At 49.0% G+C, this 19,800-nt stretch overlaps 1 protein-coding gene across 1 annotated transcript; it reads left to right on the top strand.

Moving 5' to 3' along the window:
• The first annotated feature begins 235 nt into the window (after positions 1–235).
• On the top strand, positions 236–19,098 carry Fxn (frataxin). Its single transcript, XM_028894075.2, has 5 exons — positions 236–426; positions 3,329–3,426; positions 5,719–5,839; positions 12,237–12,334; positions 17,134–19,098. Exons 1-5 carry the CDS (start codon positions 265–267, stop codon positions 17,282–17,284), a joined length of 630 nt encoding a protein of 209 aa, XP_028749908.1. The 5' UTR covers positions 236–264; the 3' UTR covers positions 17,285–19,098.
• Positions 19,099–19,800: the final 702 nt, after the last annotated feature.

The following is a 19,800-nucleotide window of genomic DNA, read 5'->3' as shown; positions in this document are numbered from 1 at the left end:
ACTGGCACTCTTCAGTGAATAAACTCGCGGAGGTCAGTGTTGACATATTCTTGTTGCCCAAGAGAGATGCGTTGCAGGTTTGGCACAGAGCCGGCTCTGGGTGCTGGTTAAAAGTACTGCACGGTGCAGTGCTGGGCAGGTCCACCTCCTCACAGCACTCCTGCGCGCAGGGGCCCGCCCGCGGCGCTGGCAGGGCACGGCCACCAGGGGGCGCGCCACCGAGTCCTCGCGCGGGAGGGCGGAGCGGCCGCAGAGCCGAGCGGTATGTGGGCGCTCGGACGCCGCGCCGCCGTGGGTCTGCTGCCACGGACGGCGTCCGGGGCCTCGGCCTCGGTCGGGATCCCGCGCGGGAGGGAGCCGATCGGAGCGTGCGGCCACCGAGGCCTGCGGGTCACAACCAACGCGGCCCCCGCCGGCCGCCACTCGGTGAGTACGCGCGCTGCGGGCTCACACTCCCGAGCGCAGGCCGCGCCCGCCCCTAGGCTCGGGGACGCGCGGTGCGCGCATGCGCCGGGCTGCCCTGGGCGGGCGCGCGTTTGCGCGGGCTTCGGTCCTCGGGTGGGAAGGTGGCTGTGGGGATGCGTGCCCACGGGGATCTGTGCAGTGCTGAGGCTGGTCGGTTCCTTTCCGAAGTTTCTGTAGTTAACACACGTGTGTAGCCAGGCGCGTTTACGACTGCGTGTCCTCCGAAAGTAGCACGCAGAATCGTGGAAGCCTGGGCTTCGGTGGATCGGTCCCCCTTTTCGTGACGTGGGACCAGCAGGGCTTGTGGAGGAGCTTGGAGTACTGTTTTCTGTTGTTTGTTTGTCTCACTCTGTAGCCCTGGCTAGCCTAGAATTGCCTGTGTCCCCCAAGCTGGCTTCATACTTGCGATCCTCCTGCCTCCTCTCGACTGCGGGGATCACAGGTCTACCAGCAGGACCCTAGACTCCAGCTTTTGGGAAAAGACGGGACCTCGGTTCCACGTGCTGACTCCGTGGCTCTGAAGAGCCCTGTGACCTTGGGGGATCCTTGCTCTCTGGGAGCAGGGCTTGCCTTTCGGTACCGGGGAGATTTAAAGGGTAACGCCCACTTTGCGGTTTTGGCGGGAGAGTTAAACTGTTCACAAAGGCCTTAGCACTTCAGATAAGTTCTAGGTTCCTTGAAGATGCAAAGAACAGAATCGGTTTCTCCATGGCTTGAAAAGAGAGCGGCCAAAGGATAGCAGTGGGGTTAAGGAAGGCTTCCCAGAGAGGGACGTGATGGATGCCAGAGGAGGGGGCTGGGGGAGCATTCCAGGAAAAGAAGCGCTGTGGAAAAGGTGGAGGCTGCGGGCTAGCACTGTCTGCAGATTCAAACCCAGCCTAGGATACATGAGATCCTGTCTTTAAAAAGATTAAAAACAAAACAGGGCTAGCCGTGTCGCTCAGTGGTGAGGTAGGCACTTAGCGTTCGTTCTGCGTTCATTTCTTAATGAAAGAGAATTTTAAAACAAAGCAAGTAGAAGTGGGACGTATGAGAGAGACAGCTGGAATTTAAAGGGCAGGACCCCGGGACATCACCCACCCCCACCCCACCCCGACCTCCTACTCCCACCCCCCGCCCTGCTTTCTCAACCGCTTTCCCGGATGTTTTCAGCCCTGTTCTGCTTCCCAGCCATGTAATTCTTCCCCTGCCTGGTCCCTGACCGCTAGGCTCCAATTCCAACTGTGCACGTTGGATCTCTGCATCTTTGTGAGCCTGAGCAACTTCCTCTTTGGCGTCTCAGGTTCCTCTCTTGTCCACCTTTATCCTCAGATTCTGTTCTCACTGACTCACTAACACTCCTTGTCCCCAGTTGTCTACCTTGGTGCTCTTGCAGTCATTTTGAAGGCTGCAGAGTGACGAAATGCTCTAGACCCATGGAGGGTGTTCCCAGCGGTGGCCCAACAAGGGCCTTGTTCCACTTGCTTCCACCGTCTCGGTGTGAGCAAATGTTCAGTCTGTTCAGTGACGTGTGTTTTCACATTTCTGTACTTCTTGGTGATGTTTGAAAGTGGTCCCCAGCCAAGAGCCACAGTGAACAGAGTGAGACTGTGACATCCCCTACAAAGAAACTGTATGTCAGATGTGTATGCTTCACTCCAGCATGAGTTATAAGTCTATTGCTTCAAGTTCAATATTAATGAATCAATAATATATATTAAATAAAGTGTCCTTAAACAGAAACACAGACCAAACAAGATTATGCATCAACCATTTGATGGTTGTGACCTGGAGACTTGCAGGAACTCAACCTGTGTCCCCTAGGAACAAGTGAGGCAACTTTATAGGGCCACCCCCTCTTGACGACGACGACGATGGAGTAGAGGCTGGAGAGATGGCTCAGCATTTAAGGACACTTGCTCTTCTTAGAGAGGACCTGCGTTTGATTCCCAGCACCCATAAAAGGCAGCTTACAGCCTTCCACAGCTCCAGTGAGAGGAGATCAGAGGCCCCCTTCTCCCTCCAAGAGCACCTGCACACGCCTTGTGTACGCCACAGTCGCTGCCTGCTCAAGAGCAGTAACTATCTCGGACCCTTTGCATGGCAACCAGAGTAGCATTTTGAAGCAGTAATTCTCATCTTGAAAACTTCTTGCCTTGCCAGAATGAAGTCCTGATGATTGCTTCATGGGCCCTGTGGCCACCTCAGCCTCACCCCATCACTTCTCTACACACACACACACACACACACACACACACACACACACACACCCCTGCCACCTCAGCTAAAACTATACCACTTTTCTCTGGCTCTGCATTCAATCTCATCTGGTCATAATCAACACACATGCCATTGCCCAGTACCCCCCAGTTCCAGACTAAGAAAAAAATCAACAGGTCACATCCTGCTGGTAGGATCCGTCAGACACAGCCCGTCAGCTCTTGTTTGGACTTCAGCAGAATTCTGCCTCTTGCTATTTTTTCATGCTTTTTTTTTTAAAGTCAAAGTCTAGGGGTACTCCTATCTGGGGAGCCACCAGGTCTCCTGAACAGCTTGCAGCGGCTGCATCGCCATGGACAGATGGTCTGTCTGGTTCCACACAGCCATGGCCACTCCGAGGTGCAGCCAGCACAGCTGAGGACCAGATTCTGTTTTATCTCAACACCTTCAGGGAGCTCCCCGTGTCTCAAGACTGTCCTATCAGATAGCACAGGCTTAGCAGAGAGACTGTGAGAAAAACACGAGGGGAGATGGGGGGCAGATCCTAAGACAGATGCTGTCATGGGCTACTGGTGGATCTCGAATTGCCAGACTGTGAATCCTGTGTTGCTGGATCAGAATAGACTAAGATGTGGTCACTGATGTTCTTAACTTTGGCTTTTAGAGTCTGAGCCTCCGCTACCTCGATCAGATTCTGAACATCAAGAAGCAGAGTGTCTGTGTGGTACATCTGAGGAACTCGGGAACTTTGGACAACTCAAGGTGAGATGAAGACACTTCCACCTCGGGCATCTCTCCCTCTCCCTGGCTTCCCATGGAGAGACTGTTTTCTCCCTGGGAACAACCCTTAGTGACATCATTCGTATCACTAAGCATCTGCCATGTTACTTTTAGTGACTAGTGTTTCTGTGTGGATACCCCAGACTCCCTTTAGTTCATCCCTATTGTTGGATATTTATTTTTTTCCCAGAGTTTTGTGATTTCTCCAGCATGGTAATGGGGAGATATCATAGCTGTTATTGCACAAGATGAAAAGCAACAGTATTACAGATGAAAGCAACAGTATGCAGAGTCATTGGCCTGCAGGCCTTGCCAGACAGGGCACCCTATCAGAGAAGCCTTACTCTGGTGGGTTGACATCCGAGTTATCAATTGCTATAAGCTGTATTTGCGTCCTGGCCTGCAGTAGTTTGTGACAATGGCTTCTGACAGAAGATCTCGTAACCGACGTGTACCCTTACTGGGGCACAGAAGCCCACAGAAGGAAGATTGTTGCAGCAGTCTATTCTTTCCGTTTGCTTTTGGGGATGGAACGCAGGCCTGTAGGCATGGTACATTCAGATCTGGCTCTGAGCCTCTTACCAGTGCAGCAATAGTTTATTGTCATAATCAGATGCCATCAAAGTCATCAGAGGTGTTAGCATTCATCGGCTTCTACAGCTGTCACCACTACCTAATTCCGGGAAATGTCCCCTGCTCCAGACTCTGTCCTTCATTCCTCTGCTGCAGAACCGACTAATCAACTTGTCTCTATGGATTCATAGCAACCTGCAAGGAGTTGGGGGGTTTTGTTTTGTTGGTTTGTTTTAGACTGCGTTTCTCTGTCTAGCCCAGGCTAGTCTTGAACTCACAGTCCTCCAGCCTCAGCCTCAGGGGTGTGCAGAAAGCCCTGCTTGCCCCTCGTTCTGTCTTTCATGACATAATCTCTTTTTTAGTTTGTTTATTTTTGTTGTTTTTCAAGACAGCATTTCTCTGTGTAGCCTTGGCTGTCCTAGAACTCACAGAGATCTGCCTGCCTCTGCCTCCTGAATGCTGGGACTAAAGGCGTGTGCCATTTTTTAATCTTCATTTTAAAAACATTAACAAAGTTCATTATCTTTTCACAAGCTCACTGGCCATTTGGATATCTTTTATGAAATCTGTACAAGTGTTTTACCCGTTTTTTCTGTTGGGTATTCTTTTTATTGATTGGTATTCTGAACTAGTCTAGTTTCAGATACGTGCAATACAAGCATTTTTCCCCCACGTCTGTCTTGCCCAACAAAAATTTAGTAACAAGGGCAATGAAAACAGCAGCCTCGGTATTCAGCGGAAGTAGACATGTAAAATAAAGAAAATATGATGAACTAGACACAGTAGTAGTACACACCTGTAATCGCAGCTGCTTGGAAAGCTGAGGCAGGAGGATCATAAATCCCAGGCCAACTACCTAGGAGGACCTTGTCTCAAAGAAAAACAAACAAGGCACTTCATTTTTATATTTTCAAAAATTTCAGATAGTCTAAAAGAACACAGAAAAGACTTACAGGGCAAGTACGGCAGTCGCCTCTGGGGATGGTAGTCATTTGGAAAATAGGCAACTTCTCCCACAGCTGCTTTTTATCAACCTGAAGTCTTTGCTCTGTACATGCTAGAGATTTCCCATCAATTTAAAAATGTGAACGAGGGCCAGGCGGTGGTGGCGCACGCCTTTAATCCCAGCCCTCGGGAGGCAGAGCCAGGCGGATCTCTGTGAGTTCGAGGCCAGCCTGGGCTACAGAGTGAGTTCCAGGAAAGGCGCCAAAAGTCTGACACAGTGAAAGCCAAAAGATCTCACAGTAAAGCTGTGCTCAGAAAAATTAAAAAAAAAAGTAACACAATTGCATACAAACTTACATAGAAAAAATAAAAAAAAAAAAAAATATTATACCTAATTAGTTATAAATAATATAAATGAAAAGTAAACGAATGAGAAAAGCTAGGTGCGGTGGTTCACGACTGTGATGTCAACACTCACGAGGCTGAGGCGAGCCCAAGTGTTGCCGAGCAATTGAAGCCTATCAGGTACTAACCGGAAAAGAGGCTCAGAGAAGCAAGACAGAGCAGGGCTGTCCTGAGCCCTAGTGTTTTGGGTCTCACTCACCACTCCGTGTTGCTAGCTGGTTACTTCTGCTGGAAGGCATTTTGTGTGTGTGTGTGTGTGTGTGTGTGTGTGTGTGTGTGTGTGTGTGTGTGTGTATTGTGATTGTGCAGTTGGTGACAATGCTCTCTCTGGTGGGTCTCTTCCTCCTGCAGCTCTCTAGACGAGACAGCTTATGAAAGACTTGCGGAGGAGACGCTGGACGCCCTGGCAGAGTTCTTTGAAGACTTGGCAGACAAACCCTATACCCTGGAGGACTACGATGTCTCCTTTGGGGTACCTTTGGCTTTTTGTTTTTGTTTTTGTTTCCTCCTAAAAAGCTGTAACTTAGATGGGCGGTGGTGGCTCAGGCCTTTGATCACTGCACTCAGGAGGCAGAGGCAAGTCAGATCTCTGAGTTTGAGGCCAGCCTGGTCTACAGAGTGAGTTCCAGGACAGCTGGGACTACACAGAAAAACCCTGCCTGGAGATGTAGTTCGGTTGGTAGAGTGCTTGCCTAGCATACACAAAGCCTTGGCTGCAGTCCCTAGCTGGAATACAAGTGAGCGTAGTAGCACATCCCTGTAATCCTAGCACTCAGGAGGTAGAGGCCGGAGGATTAAGAAATTCAAGGTCATCCCCAGCGACATCGCAAGGTTGAAGGGAGCCCAGACTACGTGTGACCCTGTCTCAAAAGAAAGAAAAACTAAACAAACAACAAGAAAACGAATGTCATATATGCACAATAAAACTAAAACAAGAGAATGCTCTCCAGGCAGGCAAGATGGCACACAGCTGTAACTCTACGCCCTAGAGTAGATGCAGGAGGATCACTGAGTGTTCAAGGCTAGCTTGGTCTACATAGTGAGGTCCAGACCAGCCTGGACTACAGAGTGATACTCAGTCTTAAAGCCCAGGGGGACTGGTGGAGGGCTCAGTGGGTAAAGCCACTGCCCCCCAAACCTGATAACCTCCGTTGAATTCTTAGAGCCCGCATACGGGTGGAAGAAGAAACAGACTCCATACCCTGCCATGGGAGTGAACACACTCCTCATACACACACATTCAGAATAATAATAAGTAAACTTTAAAAATAATAATACAGATTTTTTTAAAAATAGCCTCCAGCAGACATAACCGTGTAGCTGCATAGATGTGGTTGGAGCATAAAGCTAGAATTCGTGTGACAGCCCAGCTCTGCCTGTGACTTTGGGCGAGTCACTCTGCTGCCTCTGTGAGCCTCTTCTGTTTAAAAACAGATTCCCTGGGGTGGGTAGTGAAGGGAGAGCCCTTTACCCACCATAGGTGAAGCCCCGGCTTCAATCTCTAGTACTGAAAAATAAAATATAGAGTTCCAGGATCCAACCTGTGGACAGTTGTCCAAGCGGTTCAGACTCCGTGTGTGTGCCCTCTGCTTGCTCCTTTCTACTGTAAGAAGAAGCCTGTCCTGAGGGGTTTGTTGTTTTGTTTTAATTTATTTTATTTTATGTGCAATGGTGTTTGGCATGCATGTGTGTCTGAGGGTGTCAGGTCCCCTGGAACTGGAGTTACAGACCGTCGTGAGCTGCCCTGTGGGTGCTGGGAATTGAACCCAGGTCCTCTGGAAGATCAGTCAGTGCTCTTAACCATTGAGCCATCTCTCCAGCCCCCTTTGTTTTTTTTGTTTGTTTGTTTGGTTTGTTTTTTGTTTTTTGTTTTTTTGAGACAGGGTCTCTCTATGTAACCCTGGCTGTCCTGGAACTTGCCATGTAGACCAGGCTGGCCTTGAGTGATCCTCTAGAACTAAATGTGCACCCCCACACCCTGGCTCTCCTGGAATTCTGATGTGCAGCCCTGAATCCAACCCCTGGAAATTTTTATTTAATTAATGTGTAATGTGCTCTAGGCAAGGAGCTGGATTTACAGATTGTACCCGGTGATGGCTGAGAGCTTCTGAATTGGATGAGCATTACTCCAGCCACCACTGGAAGCTAGGGAAGTTTCCATGCTGGCCACCAGGTGGCAGATGAAGCAAGAGTCTGCTTAGGCCTTTACCTTTAGGAGAAAAATGTCTCTTCCTTTTCTTACCCATCACCCCTTCACTACCATCCCAGTCCAGGCAGAGAGGTTAATTCTTTTAACAACAATTATTAATTAATACCAGGAAATGTCATGAAGTGTGCCTTTTGTGAATTTTGGAGTAAATTGTAGGATTATGTAGTGCAGATGGTTGTCAAAATGATGAAGGGGAAATGGTTAAAAAAATACTTTCAAATTCATTATTTTTATCTCTTAATGAGAAGGCAAATGTATGTGAGGGTCCCTGCTCAACATGACCTCTCCCATGTGCCTGTTTCTGCCGATGACCAGGTGACAGCCGTCTGCAGTTTTTGTTCCTGCAAGAGCAGGCCCAACTTCACTAGCACAAATCAGTGAGCCTGGCCTGCTGGGACTGGTTCTGCTCTGATTGGCCGCTGGGTGTGAGGGTCTCCTGTTGGTCACTGTGCATTAGCAATTGCTCAGTATTTTGTTTCTTTCCATTGTGGTTTGATGTGGATGCCCCACAGAGACTCATGTGTTAAAGGCCAGGTTCCTAGCTGGTAGTGTCACTGAGAGGTATGTAACACGAATCTTAAAACATCTTATTAATAAAAAAAAAAAACTCAGTGCCAGCTATTGGGGTAAATTCTGAAAGAACAGAGAAACAGAACAAGCCACAGCTAACCTCACCTTGTCAACTTCTCAGCTGATCCTGTTTACCTCAAACTGAAAGGCTCTGAGTCCTCATCCTGAACAGATCTCAGCTGAACTGCTCTTAAAAGCCTAAAAGCTTAAAAGCCCCTAGTTACTGGTCCTCATGCCTTATATACCTTTCTGCTTCCTACCATCACTTCCTGAGATTAAAGATGTGTGTCTTTCCCAAGCAAAACATGAGATCTCAAGTGCTGGGATTAAAGATGTGTGCCACCACACATGGTTCTGTTCCTAGTGTGGCCTTGAACTCACAAAGATCAGATCTCTGCCTCCAGAATGCTAGGATTAAAGGCATGTGCCACCACCATCTAGCCTCTATGTCTAATCTAATGACTGTCCTGTTCTGACCTCAGATAAGTTTATTAGGGTGCACAATGTATTGGGGGATACAATAGGTCACCACAGAAGTGATTGGATCATGAGGCCCCTGACCTAACTGAAGAATTATTTTGCTGATGGTTTTTTGACTAGGTGGCTGCTGAGGGGACAGTGGAGAGTGTGGGAGGAGGTGGAGACTCAGGGGTGTTGGAAGAAGTGGTTCACTGGAGTCTTGTCTTGGTAGACATGATTATCCCTGGCCTCTTGCCTCTCTTTGCTTCCTGGCTGCCTTGAGGAACAGCTCCCCCATCATACCCTTCTGCCTCTGTGGTACTGTGCCGGACCACAGACCAGAGACAATGCAGCCAGCCACCCCTAGACTGAAAACTCGGAAGCTGTTAAGGCAGTCTGTTTTCTCAGATATTTGTCACAGCATGGAAAGTGTGAGTAAATCTGTCCCCGTCCCTGCACGTAAATGTGCCCACACTCCCAGATGGACTCACATTGGCTAAAGAATGGCAGTGGGCGCTGAGAACCTTCTCTGTGGAATCTACTTGCAGACACTTCTAAATGTCTCGAGGCCCCTGCTAAGGCAGCAGAGCAGCTGGTTTAGTCTCTCCTGCCACTGTCCTGTGGAATAGCTGAGAGCCCTGGGGAAAGACTAATTACAGCACCCGGGCTGGCAGAGGAGCCGAGCTTTGTGATCTCTGCCTTGGTAACCTTGCCCTTCACTTTGGCAGATAGTACCACAGACAGGGTCCCCTCGGTCGCTGTTTGTCCACTGACCCATTCATCCACAAATATAATAAGTACTTTTACGTCCATCCTGGGTTTGAGTGGAAACATAGGTGCTGATGAGTCGCTTCTTCCCAGGGACTCAAAATAGGGAGGTGGGGGCCAGCAGGGGCCAGCAGGGGCCAGCAAGCTCCTTCACACACAAGTCACGCTGAAATAGTTCAAAGCATGAGAGGCTGCAGGCACTCTGCCACGTGGAAAGCCCCAGATAACCTTCCCAGAGGCACTTGCCCAGGTTCCGGAGCAAGAGGGGCCCACAGGGAAGATGCCAGAAGACAGCTAGAGCACTGTGGAGCTAGGTCTCCCGTGCCTGATTTTCCCCGTGTCTGGTTTCCGATGGGTTGTTTTGTTTTAGGAGAACACATCAGTTTAATTGATTTGCACTATGGGATCCCTCCAAAGATTGGGGATCGGAAAGTAAATTGAGGGTGCAGTGGTTGAGTGGGCTGTCCCTGGTGGGGTCACTCGTTATAGTAGTGACTAGGTACAGGGGTGGAGTCCTTGAGCAGAGTCCTTGAGGAGGCAGCCAGATGTTGAGAGCCGGCCAGAGTGATGCGACTTCTGCAGGGCCAGGGCTGGTTAGGAAGGAGAGTGGACTTGGGAGCCCCATCTAGAGAGTTAAGTCAGTCTTGGCATTTGCCCTGGACCACCAAGCCTCAGCGTCTAGGGTGGAACACACAGGGGACATTTATCAACCACAGATAGGTAATTCAGAGGTGAGTGTGTGGTTCCACTGAGTCTCTTAGCCCATAGTGGGAAGCATGAAACTGTAGAGCTGGATGAAGAGCCCGATGCTGAGGGGCTGCTGGGCTGCGGAGATTAGCACCCAATGTGCACAGTGTTTGGGGGGAATTAACATTGAATGTGTACAGTGGTTCAGTTTTCCCAGGTGGAGAGATTTCTGAATGGCCCCAGAGCAACAATGTGAATATACTCAATACTGCTGTACTGTGTAACTTAGTTATAGGCAAATTTAATGTTGTTTTTTCCAAAGATAAAAAGAGAGAAACTACATAAACTAGCAGCGAAGAACCAAGGTTCAGGAGGCCAAGGGAGTTGCCCATGACAGGAAGAACAGTGTCTTTGAGCCCAAGCAGCCCTGCATTTCAGATCACCTCTGCAGGTTGCTGATACTTTGTTTTGTGTTTTTGCTACCCTGAACCTCTTTTAAAATTGGGATAGTAATTCCTACCTTCACAGTTGGTCTAGTTGAAAACAGTTCCCATGCGTGTCCAAACACAGATCCTGGCCCACACTAGGCTCTGAGTAAAGAGGAATCTGTGTCTACTGAGGGTCTTGCTGTGGTTATTAAAGCTGCATCCCCAACATCTCTACCAGGAACTTTTGTGTGTTTGGTTTGGGGTTTGGTTCGGTATGTCTTGGTTCTTTTTAGATAGTTTCGTGTTGCCCAACCTTGAACTTCTGATCTTCTACTACCTGAGACCTGGGATTACAAAGCCTGATGCACCTCTGTTCATGGAAGTTTCTCTCCCGTATCTCAGAGAGAGAAAGAGAAATCACTGGTGCCCCCTCCCATACCTGTTAGTTACATTATTATCGGTCCCAGCCTCTAGCATTTATTTAAATGGCTGGCTGTGTTTCTAAGAGTGTGCTGTGAGAAGCATCCCAAGACTCCTGTTTGGATGAGCACTCTGCAGAGCTCAGAGCAAAGCATTGGTGCCCTAGGCTCCCACCTGCTTTCATTCAGGGTGTACTCACTGCCCAGCGCACTGTGTCATAGCCTGCCATTCTAAAGGGACTAAGGCTTGAGAGTGAAGGGCTCCTTTGTTGAGTGTTTTCAAATTTAAATGTTCGTTTATCGAACAAAAGTGGACTGGCCGGTCTTTTGAGAATGCAAGGTTTTTTAGGGGGAAATGAAGCCTGATGGAGTCCCTGAGCACTTGTTAGCTGCCTGGGAAGGGTCTGGATAATGCAGGTAGTCTGGGGCTGCCCCGCCTGCTCTTCTAAGACAGACAAGGCAGAGCATTGATTACTTCTCGTGTCTTTTACATTTTGTTGTGCAGCCTGCTGGCCTCAAACTCCCAGGTTCCCACCTCAGCCTCCCAAGCACTGACATCACAGGTTTTTGCCGCCACACCTGCCTTCTCTCTGTGTCTCCACAATGGACTTGTCAGGTCTGACACTTGGGCAGACACCTTTAGAGTTTAGCCTGTGTTTGTACATGTCCTGATGGGCAGTGAAGAGCAGAAAGCCAGGGCTCTGCTTTACCATTGCTGAGCTCCCAGGCAAGTCTTAACCTCTCTTCCCTGGCGGACCACACAGGCAGAGAGAAAGCAGTGTGAGCTAGCTTCGAGCATTGTTATGCCTAATCCACTGTGGTGGCCGCAGAGATGGCTCAGTGGCTGCGAGCTTGCTACTCTAGTGTGAGAACCAGCCTTTGGGTCCCAGCACCCACATCACATCAGGTGGCTCACAGACACCTGGAACTCCAGCTGCAAGAGGTCCTGGGTGCCTTTGGCCTCCGAGGGCATGAGTGCACACGCAGTTGAATGGAAACACACGGACATAAGTAAAAGTAAACAGCTCTCCAGTCCACTCTCATCCGGACAGTCATGCCTTTACTTCACACATTCCTAGCTGCAAACACTCATTTTTGTTTGGTTTTGATCCAGAGAATTAAACGGAGTTTCCCAGCTCCTGATCACACAGTACCAGTACACTTCTTCCCTGGGTCCCTTTTTTTTTTTTTTTTTTTTTTTTTTGGTGTGTGTTACATCCTTGGATATGTAAAAGGCGTTGAGATATGAACACGTATTTATATATATTTGTTCTTGTGCTAACTAATCTTGTTTATTTTCTTCACACTTTCTTCCACCCAACCCCCTAGGGCGGCGTGCTAACCGTTAAGCTGGGCGGGGATCTAGGGACCTACGTGATCAATAAGCAGACCCCAAACAAGCAGATCTGGTTATCGTCTCCCTCCAGGTACGTTCAGAAGTCCAAATCTGTAAGGGGTGCACTCAGCTGGAATGCCGTGTTGGGGACCATTTGAGAGGGCGTCCGTCACTGGCTTTGCCGTGGCTTTACAGCTGTGCGCCCCGGCAGAAAGGCTCGCTTCCGGTTGAACGTTTCTCCCCATTGAGAACTTGGTTGCTGTCCTCAGGCATGAGGCTGTTGACAAGACCTGAAGCAAGGGGAACTTTTCAGAACCTGGCCCGGACAGTGTTTCTCTGTTAGGTCATTGCCCAGAAAAGAAAAGTCACTGGCTTGCTTGTGGAAAAGATCCTTTTGCCAGGCATAGTGTTTCCTATCTATAGTCTCAGCACTCAGGAGGTGGAGGCCGTAGTTCAGAGTGCCAGCCTTGCTACATAACCAGTTCTAAGGCTCGGCTGGGCTGTCATGGAAGACTCTGTCATGAAGGCAAATGGGCCAACCTTGTCTATATAGTGAGTTCCAGGCCAGCCAGGGCTATACACAACTTACTTTTGTTAGGTATGGCAGCACATACCTGGGGTAAAAGAATTAATTAATTAGAGAGCTACTTTGAAGGCTGGGATGTATATCTCAGTAATAGAATGCTTGTCTGGCAACCTATAAGCCCTGGATTCAATCCCAAAACAGAAGGGAAGGAGGGGGAAAGAGAGAGAGGCAGTTTTTATATTGTAGCATCTGAGAAACCTTGCACTTTGTCCTCAAAGTCAGTTAACCTTTAACTCCCAGCCTGATCTGAAGGTCTCAGTGATTCTGTTGGCAGAGTTGGGCTCAGACTCGGTGGCAGTGAGACAGTGATTTTTAGTAGCAGCTCCAGGACCCCCATCTTCCTGCCTGCCCCATGGATGTGCCTGCAGTTGAAGGCACATCGGGGTGTACTGCGGACAGCCTGGGCCTCAGAACTGAGAACTTACTGGGGTGCATACTGTTGCCGCCGCCGCAGTGATCTGGGACCGGCTGAGAGATGCTCACACACATGCTCACACAGATGCTCACACAGACCCTTCACACTGACCTTGCTGAGACTCAGCAGCACTACTAATGAAGACATTTTGAAGGCAAAGTGGGAAAAGCTCAGCCAGAACCAGTGTGGAATCTTCGAAAGCCTAATGGCATTGGCAGTTTTAAAATATTGAAAAAGGCCAGGCAGCAGTGGCATACGCCTTTAATCCCAGCACTCGGGAGGCAGAGGCAGGTGGATCTCTGTGAGTTCAAGGCCAGCCTGGTCTATAGAGTGAGTCCCAGGACAGGCTCCAAAGCTACACAGAGAAACCCTGTCTCAAAATATGTGTGTGTGTGTGTGTGTGTGTGTGTGTGTGTGTGTGTGTTAAAAATAAAAGTACCAGGCTCAGGGGCACAGAACTTGCCTCACATGTGAGAGAAGACTATAGGTTGGATTCCCAGCACCACAACAAACACACACACAAACAAAAACTATATCAAGGAAGCTGGAGAGGTGGCTCAGTGGTTAAGAGTACTTAGGGCTAGAGTTCGGATCCCGGCACCCACCAGGCAGCTCACATACAGCACGGGGGAGTTAATGTCGTACAGAGACCCAAGCAAATTCTTTTTAAAACCCGCTGTTTATATGAGGGACTGGGAGGAGGACTCTCCTAAGTCGCCCTTCATCACAGGTTTGCTTTAGGGAAGGAGGTATTTTTATTTCTGTGTCTGTGGGTGAGTGCCCATGCCCACAGCAGCCAGAAGAGGGAGTCGGGTCCCCTGGAGCTGAAGTCACAAGCAGTTGTAAACCAGCCCTCTGGAAGAGCAGTGGGTGTTCTGAACCACCGAGCCTGCTCTCCAGACCCCCAGAAGTCATGTCATATTTATCCAGAGTATCTTTCACAGGGCCATGATTATAATTTCCTATTTCAGAAGGAAACTTTCGAGGTCCTGTAGAGATAGTAGTATTTCCTGGCCACCTTGCTGTAGGGATCATAGGATGGGGTAGAAGAGCGCTATGGGGAACACCTGGACCAAAGGACATTCTTAATGTGGCCGAGGTAGTTTGTGTTGAGAGGTTTCTGTACTTTAAGCAAAAGCTCTACCCATTTATTCATCCTTTTTTCTGTATTGTTGGCACATGTTTAAATTCCAACATTTGATTGGCAGTATTAAAAGACTCCATACATTTATACCTACAAAAGATAGTTCACATCTCTTCCCTCTACCCCTAGGAGACTGTCTTCCCACCTCAGTCTTCTCTTGTTTTGTTTGTTTGTTTTTGTTTTTTTGAGACAGGGTTTCTCTGTGTAGCTTTGGAGCCTGTCCTGGAACTCACTCTGTAGACCAGGCTGGCCTTGAACTCATAGAGATCCACCTGCCTCTGCCTTCTGAGTGCTGAGATTAAAGGCGTGCGCCACCACCGCCTGGCTTCTCTTGGATTTTGTGGTGCTGGGGATCCAACAATGCCTCCCACATGCTAGGACTGGACAGGCCCTCTATCACTGAGATATCCCCACTTTTCTAGCCTGTCTTTGAAAGTTCTTGAGTGTTCTAGGTGGACTTGGGTGTCCTGGATCATGAACTCTCAGGGTTCTCTGTTACCTTCATTGGGGTACCCCCATATACCACCATTACTGTTGCTGTATCTACTCTGTTCTCCAGGCCATGAGGAGGCAGAATTTGAGACATGGTCTGGTACATGTGGAGTAACAAGTTATGACAAAATGACAGCTACAGATTTGTCCACAGTCCTGTGTATTAGTCATTTTCACATTGCTACAACTGAATAATCAAGACAGGTTACTTATGGGGGCGAAGGTTTATTTATCTCATGGTTTTGGAAGCTCCAAGTCCAAGATTGAGGGGATTCGAGGGACACTGGTTTGGCCCTTTATACAATGGCATGCCATGGTGAGAGCATGTTTAGGAGCGATGTCCCATCTTACAGTGGGAAACGGAGATTGGATGGGTCCCACATTCCCTTTTGTGGATACATCCCCAGTGATCTAAGGAACTCCTCCCAAGTCACTCCTCTTAGAGGTGGCAGTATTAGGGTATAGTGTAAAACCATGTCCCAAATTCCTCCTCCTCGCCTGGAGAACAGAGTACACACACCAACAGATAATGATGATAAGTGGGACACACTCGTGATGAATCTCTCCATTTCACAGATTTAATTTTTAAAAAAGAAAAATGCTTTGAGCTAGAAATTATGGAGCATACCAGTAATCCCAGGCAAGAAGACCAGGAGTTCAGGGTTATCCTTGGCTCCATAAGGACCCTGATGAAAGAAAGAAGGAAGGGAGCTTTGTTTGGTTTGGTTTTTGAGGCAGGGTCTTACCTTGTATCCCTGACTGGCCTGGAACTGACTGTGTAGACCAGGCTGGCCTCTGTCTACCAAGTGCTGGGATTAGAGGCCTGCACCACCATGCCCAGTGAAGTTTTTAATAATAGCACAGGTGGTAGCCAAGGCTGGGAGAGGCAAGGGTAACTGGTTAGTAGGTACTGGGGCTTCTTTCAGGGTCATAGGGATGTTTTGGAACTAGACAGAGCTGGTAGTGACACAGTAGTGTAGGCTGGGTTCAGATCACGTGAGGTACCAAATGACCATTGTTTTCCAAACGCTGCTGTAAGATAACAGGTGTCCTGAGGGGTAGGAAAGGTAAGAAATGAGATGTGCTGCAGGAAGGCCCACAGAGGACAGATTGCACAAGTGCCCTTAGGAAGACACTAACTGAGGAAATCGGAAGGTCACCTCGCTGCAGCTCGCTGTAAAGTTGGCCAGTCTCTGCTGGCGAGCAGCTCTGTGGACTCTGTTAGCGCCCCACTGAAAAGACAGGCATTTGTTTCGGCTCACAGCCTCAGAGACTTTGGTCCCTGCTGCCTTTGGGCCTGTGGTGAGGCAGAACGTGGCAGGGGGTGTATGGTAGAAGGGGCTGCTCGCCTGGCAGCCGGCAGCAGAGCAGAATGGGACAGGCTCCGATCACACTGCCGATGACCCAGCAAACTACCACTAGACCCTACCCTATGCAGTTCCCACCACCTCCATAGAGTCAGGGCCGGCCACTAAGCTTTGAATCATGGGCCCCAGTGGGACCTTTAAGACCCAGTCCAGCCAAATGTTGTAGTCGGACTTTTCTTTGGACCGCCAGCTCCCAAATAATGACATGGAGACTTCTTATTAAATACGAAAGCTTGGCATTAGCTTACTCTCTCTTATAACTTAAATTAACCCATTTCTATTAATCTACCTTCTGTCACGTGGCTCGTTACCTCTCCATACTATACCCCTGACTTGCTCCACGTCTTGCTGACGGATCCCGCCTCTTCTTCCCAGAGTTCCTATCTCTGCCTGGAAGTCCCGCCTGTCCTCTCCTGCCTAGCTATTGGCCATTCAGTTCTTTATTAAACCAACCCAAAGGTGCCTTTCACACAGTGTGATCATATATCCCACAACAAAATGTGGTTGTTCTAATCCCAACCACAGGAGTCTGAGACAGGAGAATTGCTACAAGTTGAAGGCCAGCTTTGGCTATGTAAGTAAGGTCCAGGCCACCTGTATCCAGGTCCAAGACACAGAATAAGGCTATCTTCAAAGATAGATAGATAAGCCTGGTGGTGGTGGTACACGCTTTTAGTCTCAGCACTCAGGAGGCAGAGGCAGGTAGATCTCTGAGTTCAAGGCCAGCCTGGTCTACAGAGAGAGTTCCGGGACAGCCAGAGCTTCACAGAGAAACCCTGTCTCAAAACAAAAAAAAAAAAAAGATAGATGGATTGATTTAGCCCTAACACTGGCTCTCCTGAAGAGGGTCCTCACTGACTTCACGTGCCTTTGTTTTGTTTGTCAGTGGCCCCAAGCGCTATGACTGGACGGGGAAGAACTGGGTGTACTCCCACGACGGCATGTCCCTGCATGAGCTGCTGGCCAGGGAGCTAACGGAAGCCTTCAACACCAAACTGGACTTGTCTTCCTTGGCCTATTCTGGAAAAGGCACCTGAGCACCTGCCAGATTCAAAGACATTAAACGGACCCCAGCCTTCTTCTGTGGCTGAGTGTCTGTTTTCCATGCCTGCTTCCCAGGACAGTCACACTATGTGTGACAGCTCTGTGAAAAAAAGCGTGTTACCTCCCACCCTGTCCCCAGATCTGGCTCTTCATTTCTCCAGAGGTTTGTTAGGATGGACGCGTTTCTCCCCATGTGACCCCAGAGCTCTTAGAATGTCTTACACCACACGTGCGCAATGAGAGCCTCGGGAGAAGGGCTCCGAGGGTGAGACAAGTTGTTCCCACTCCCCAGTTCTTTGAAGGATTTATTGTAAAAGCTTCATGAAGAGCCATAGGCCGACCTGCCATTGTGTCTGAAATGACATTGTAAGGAGTAGCTTCTAAATGTCACTCCAAGTGTATACACTTCAGACCCTTTTAGCAGCTCCGTGTCAAAAGGGACCCTCTTAAAACACCCGTTTGTGCTTGGTGGCCTGTACTGGGCACCAGGACCTGTGCTCTGTGGCCTATACTGGGCACCAGGACCTGTGCTCTGTGGCCTATACTGGGCACCCAGGATCTGTACTTTGTGGCCTATACTGGGCACCCAGGATCTGTACTCTGTGGCCTATACTGGGCACCCAGGACCTGTGCTCTGTGACCTATCTTGGGTACCCAGGACCTGGGTACTTTTGTCTTTATGCTTTCATAGACGTGGGTCATTACAGAGTCAGCAGCTACAACGTGGACCTGAGATGTCCTTAAACATTGAAAACTGGGCTGGAGGGATCACTTAGTCCACAAGCACTTACCACACAAACACGAAGACTCAGGTTTGATCCTGGGAACCCACATTAAAAAACCAGGCATGGTTGTGTGAGTTTGTACTCCCGGCACTGGAGAAGCAGAGCTGAGAGGACCCCTGGGGCTTGCCAGCCAGCCTGCCTAGCTTCATCAGTGAACCCAGGGGCTCTGGGAGGGACACTATTCCAAAGCAAGGTGCATGGCTTCGGTTGACCTCTGCCCTCTACACATGTGCACATGTACCACACAAATATACGCATACACACAGATTCACACATGCCAAATAGTGCATGGATAACTACAGGCAAGGAGAGAAAAGACTACCATAACCCAAAGGACTAAACAATGTCGAGGAGCTGAGGATGCATCCATGAGAGAGATGCCTGGCTGACACAGAGAGCCCTGGCCCTCCACTTCCCGTCTATACAATGGACGGGTAGAACTGATACCTGACATTCAGGGCCCACCAGGCATCCCACGAGGCTGTTTTGCTCCCACTAGGTTGGAGGGGGGATGGGCGGTGAGCAGGTATTTTTTTTTAAGGCCTGCAGAAATGGTATTGTTTTTGCTACTGCTCTGGTAGACTTTCAGACAAACTCGAGCTAACAGCTGCCCCTTGTTCCCTGTGTGCTGAGTCCAGCACACCATTGCACCGTTTCAAGTTTTACAGGTCGCACTCTACATTCCAGAACAGCCCAACTGAGCACGGTAAACTCAGGTTCTGGCATCTTCTGACGGAAGGAAAGTTAGCCTAGCATGCGAAAGGCCCTGAGTTCCATCCCCACACGACAAAGGGCTGGGAGATTTGTTAGTGGCAAGTCCATGCAAATGTACAGCAGAGGCTATGTGGGGTGAACTGAACACATTACATCATAGAAAAACAATGGAGCAGTGTAAACAAAGGCTGAGTGGGTTTTTAAGATATTTCCTTCTTCACAATTTTTTTTTCTTTTGGTCTGGTGGAAATTTTTGAGTGGGGTTAAGCCAGTGCTAGTGAGATAATAAATAGGACCATGTGTGGACATGCCTATGGGTATATCCTTGTCTTCTAGTGAAAATCTCAGTACCCCTTGCCTGCTTGAAACAGTGAGACCCCACCTGAGACTTAACGGAACTTCGAGTCTGCCCTGGCTGCTGCAGCAGAAAGTTGGGGAGTCTGCTGTTACGGGTGCCTCGTGGACCATTCCTTGGGCTTCTTAACCTTCACTTTACATGTCTCTGACTGGCTTCCAAGGCAGCAGAGATCTCATTTCAGGGAGGATATGAACATCGTGCTGGGTGAGAGGTCACCCTGAACACCAGACATGGTGGTGCTCTTCTGTGGTCCTGGCACTTTGAACTCCAGGCGAGGCTCAAAGGTAACAGAAGCAAATAAGTTTGGGCTTAAGATTTTGTTTTGTCATTTGTTTCTGGGACATCGATATGTAGCCCAGACTGACCTTGAGTCTAAGACAGTTCTGCCTTTGTCTCCCAAATGTTAGGATTGTGTGTGTGCCACCCTGCCTGAGGAGAGTTAAAACCGTGATAAAAGGCTGCCCAGGTTTTGCACTACATAATTCAAGACACCACTATCCAGAGATGACAGAAACTATGACGAGCTATAAATGATGCCACCCACCAAGAACTGCTCAGAATGTGAGGCTGCAGCAGGAGATCATAAGTTCAAGGCTAGCCTTGGCCACACAAGACCCTGTCGCAATTCATTCTAGCCAGTTATGGTAGCATA

This window comes from Peromyscus leucopus, chromosome 1 (assembly GCF_004664715.2).
Source record: "Peromyscus leucopus breed LL Stock chromosome 1, UCI_PerLeu_2.1, whole genome shotgun sequence".
Taxonomy (NCBI): domain Eukaryota; kingdom Metazoa; phylum Chordata; class Mammalia; order Rodentia; family Cricetidae; genus Peromyscus; species Peromyscus leucopus.
The sequence above is the reverse complement of the archived record's forward strand: the minus strand, read 5'-3'. Positions and strand labels throughout refer to the sequence as shown.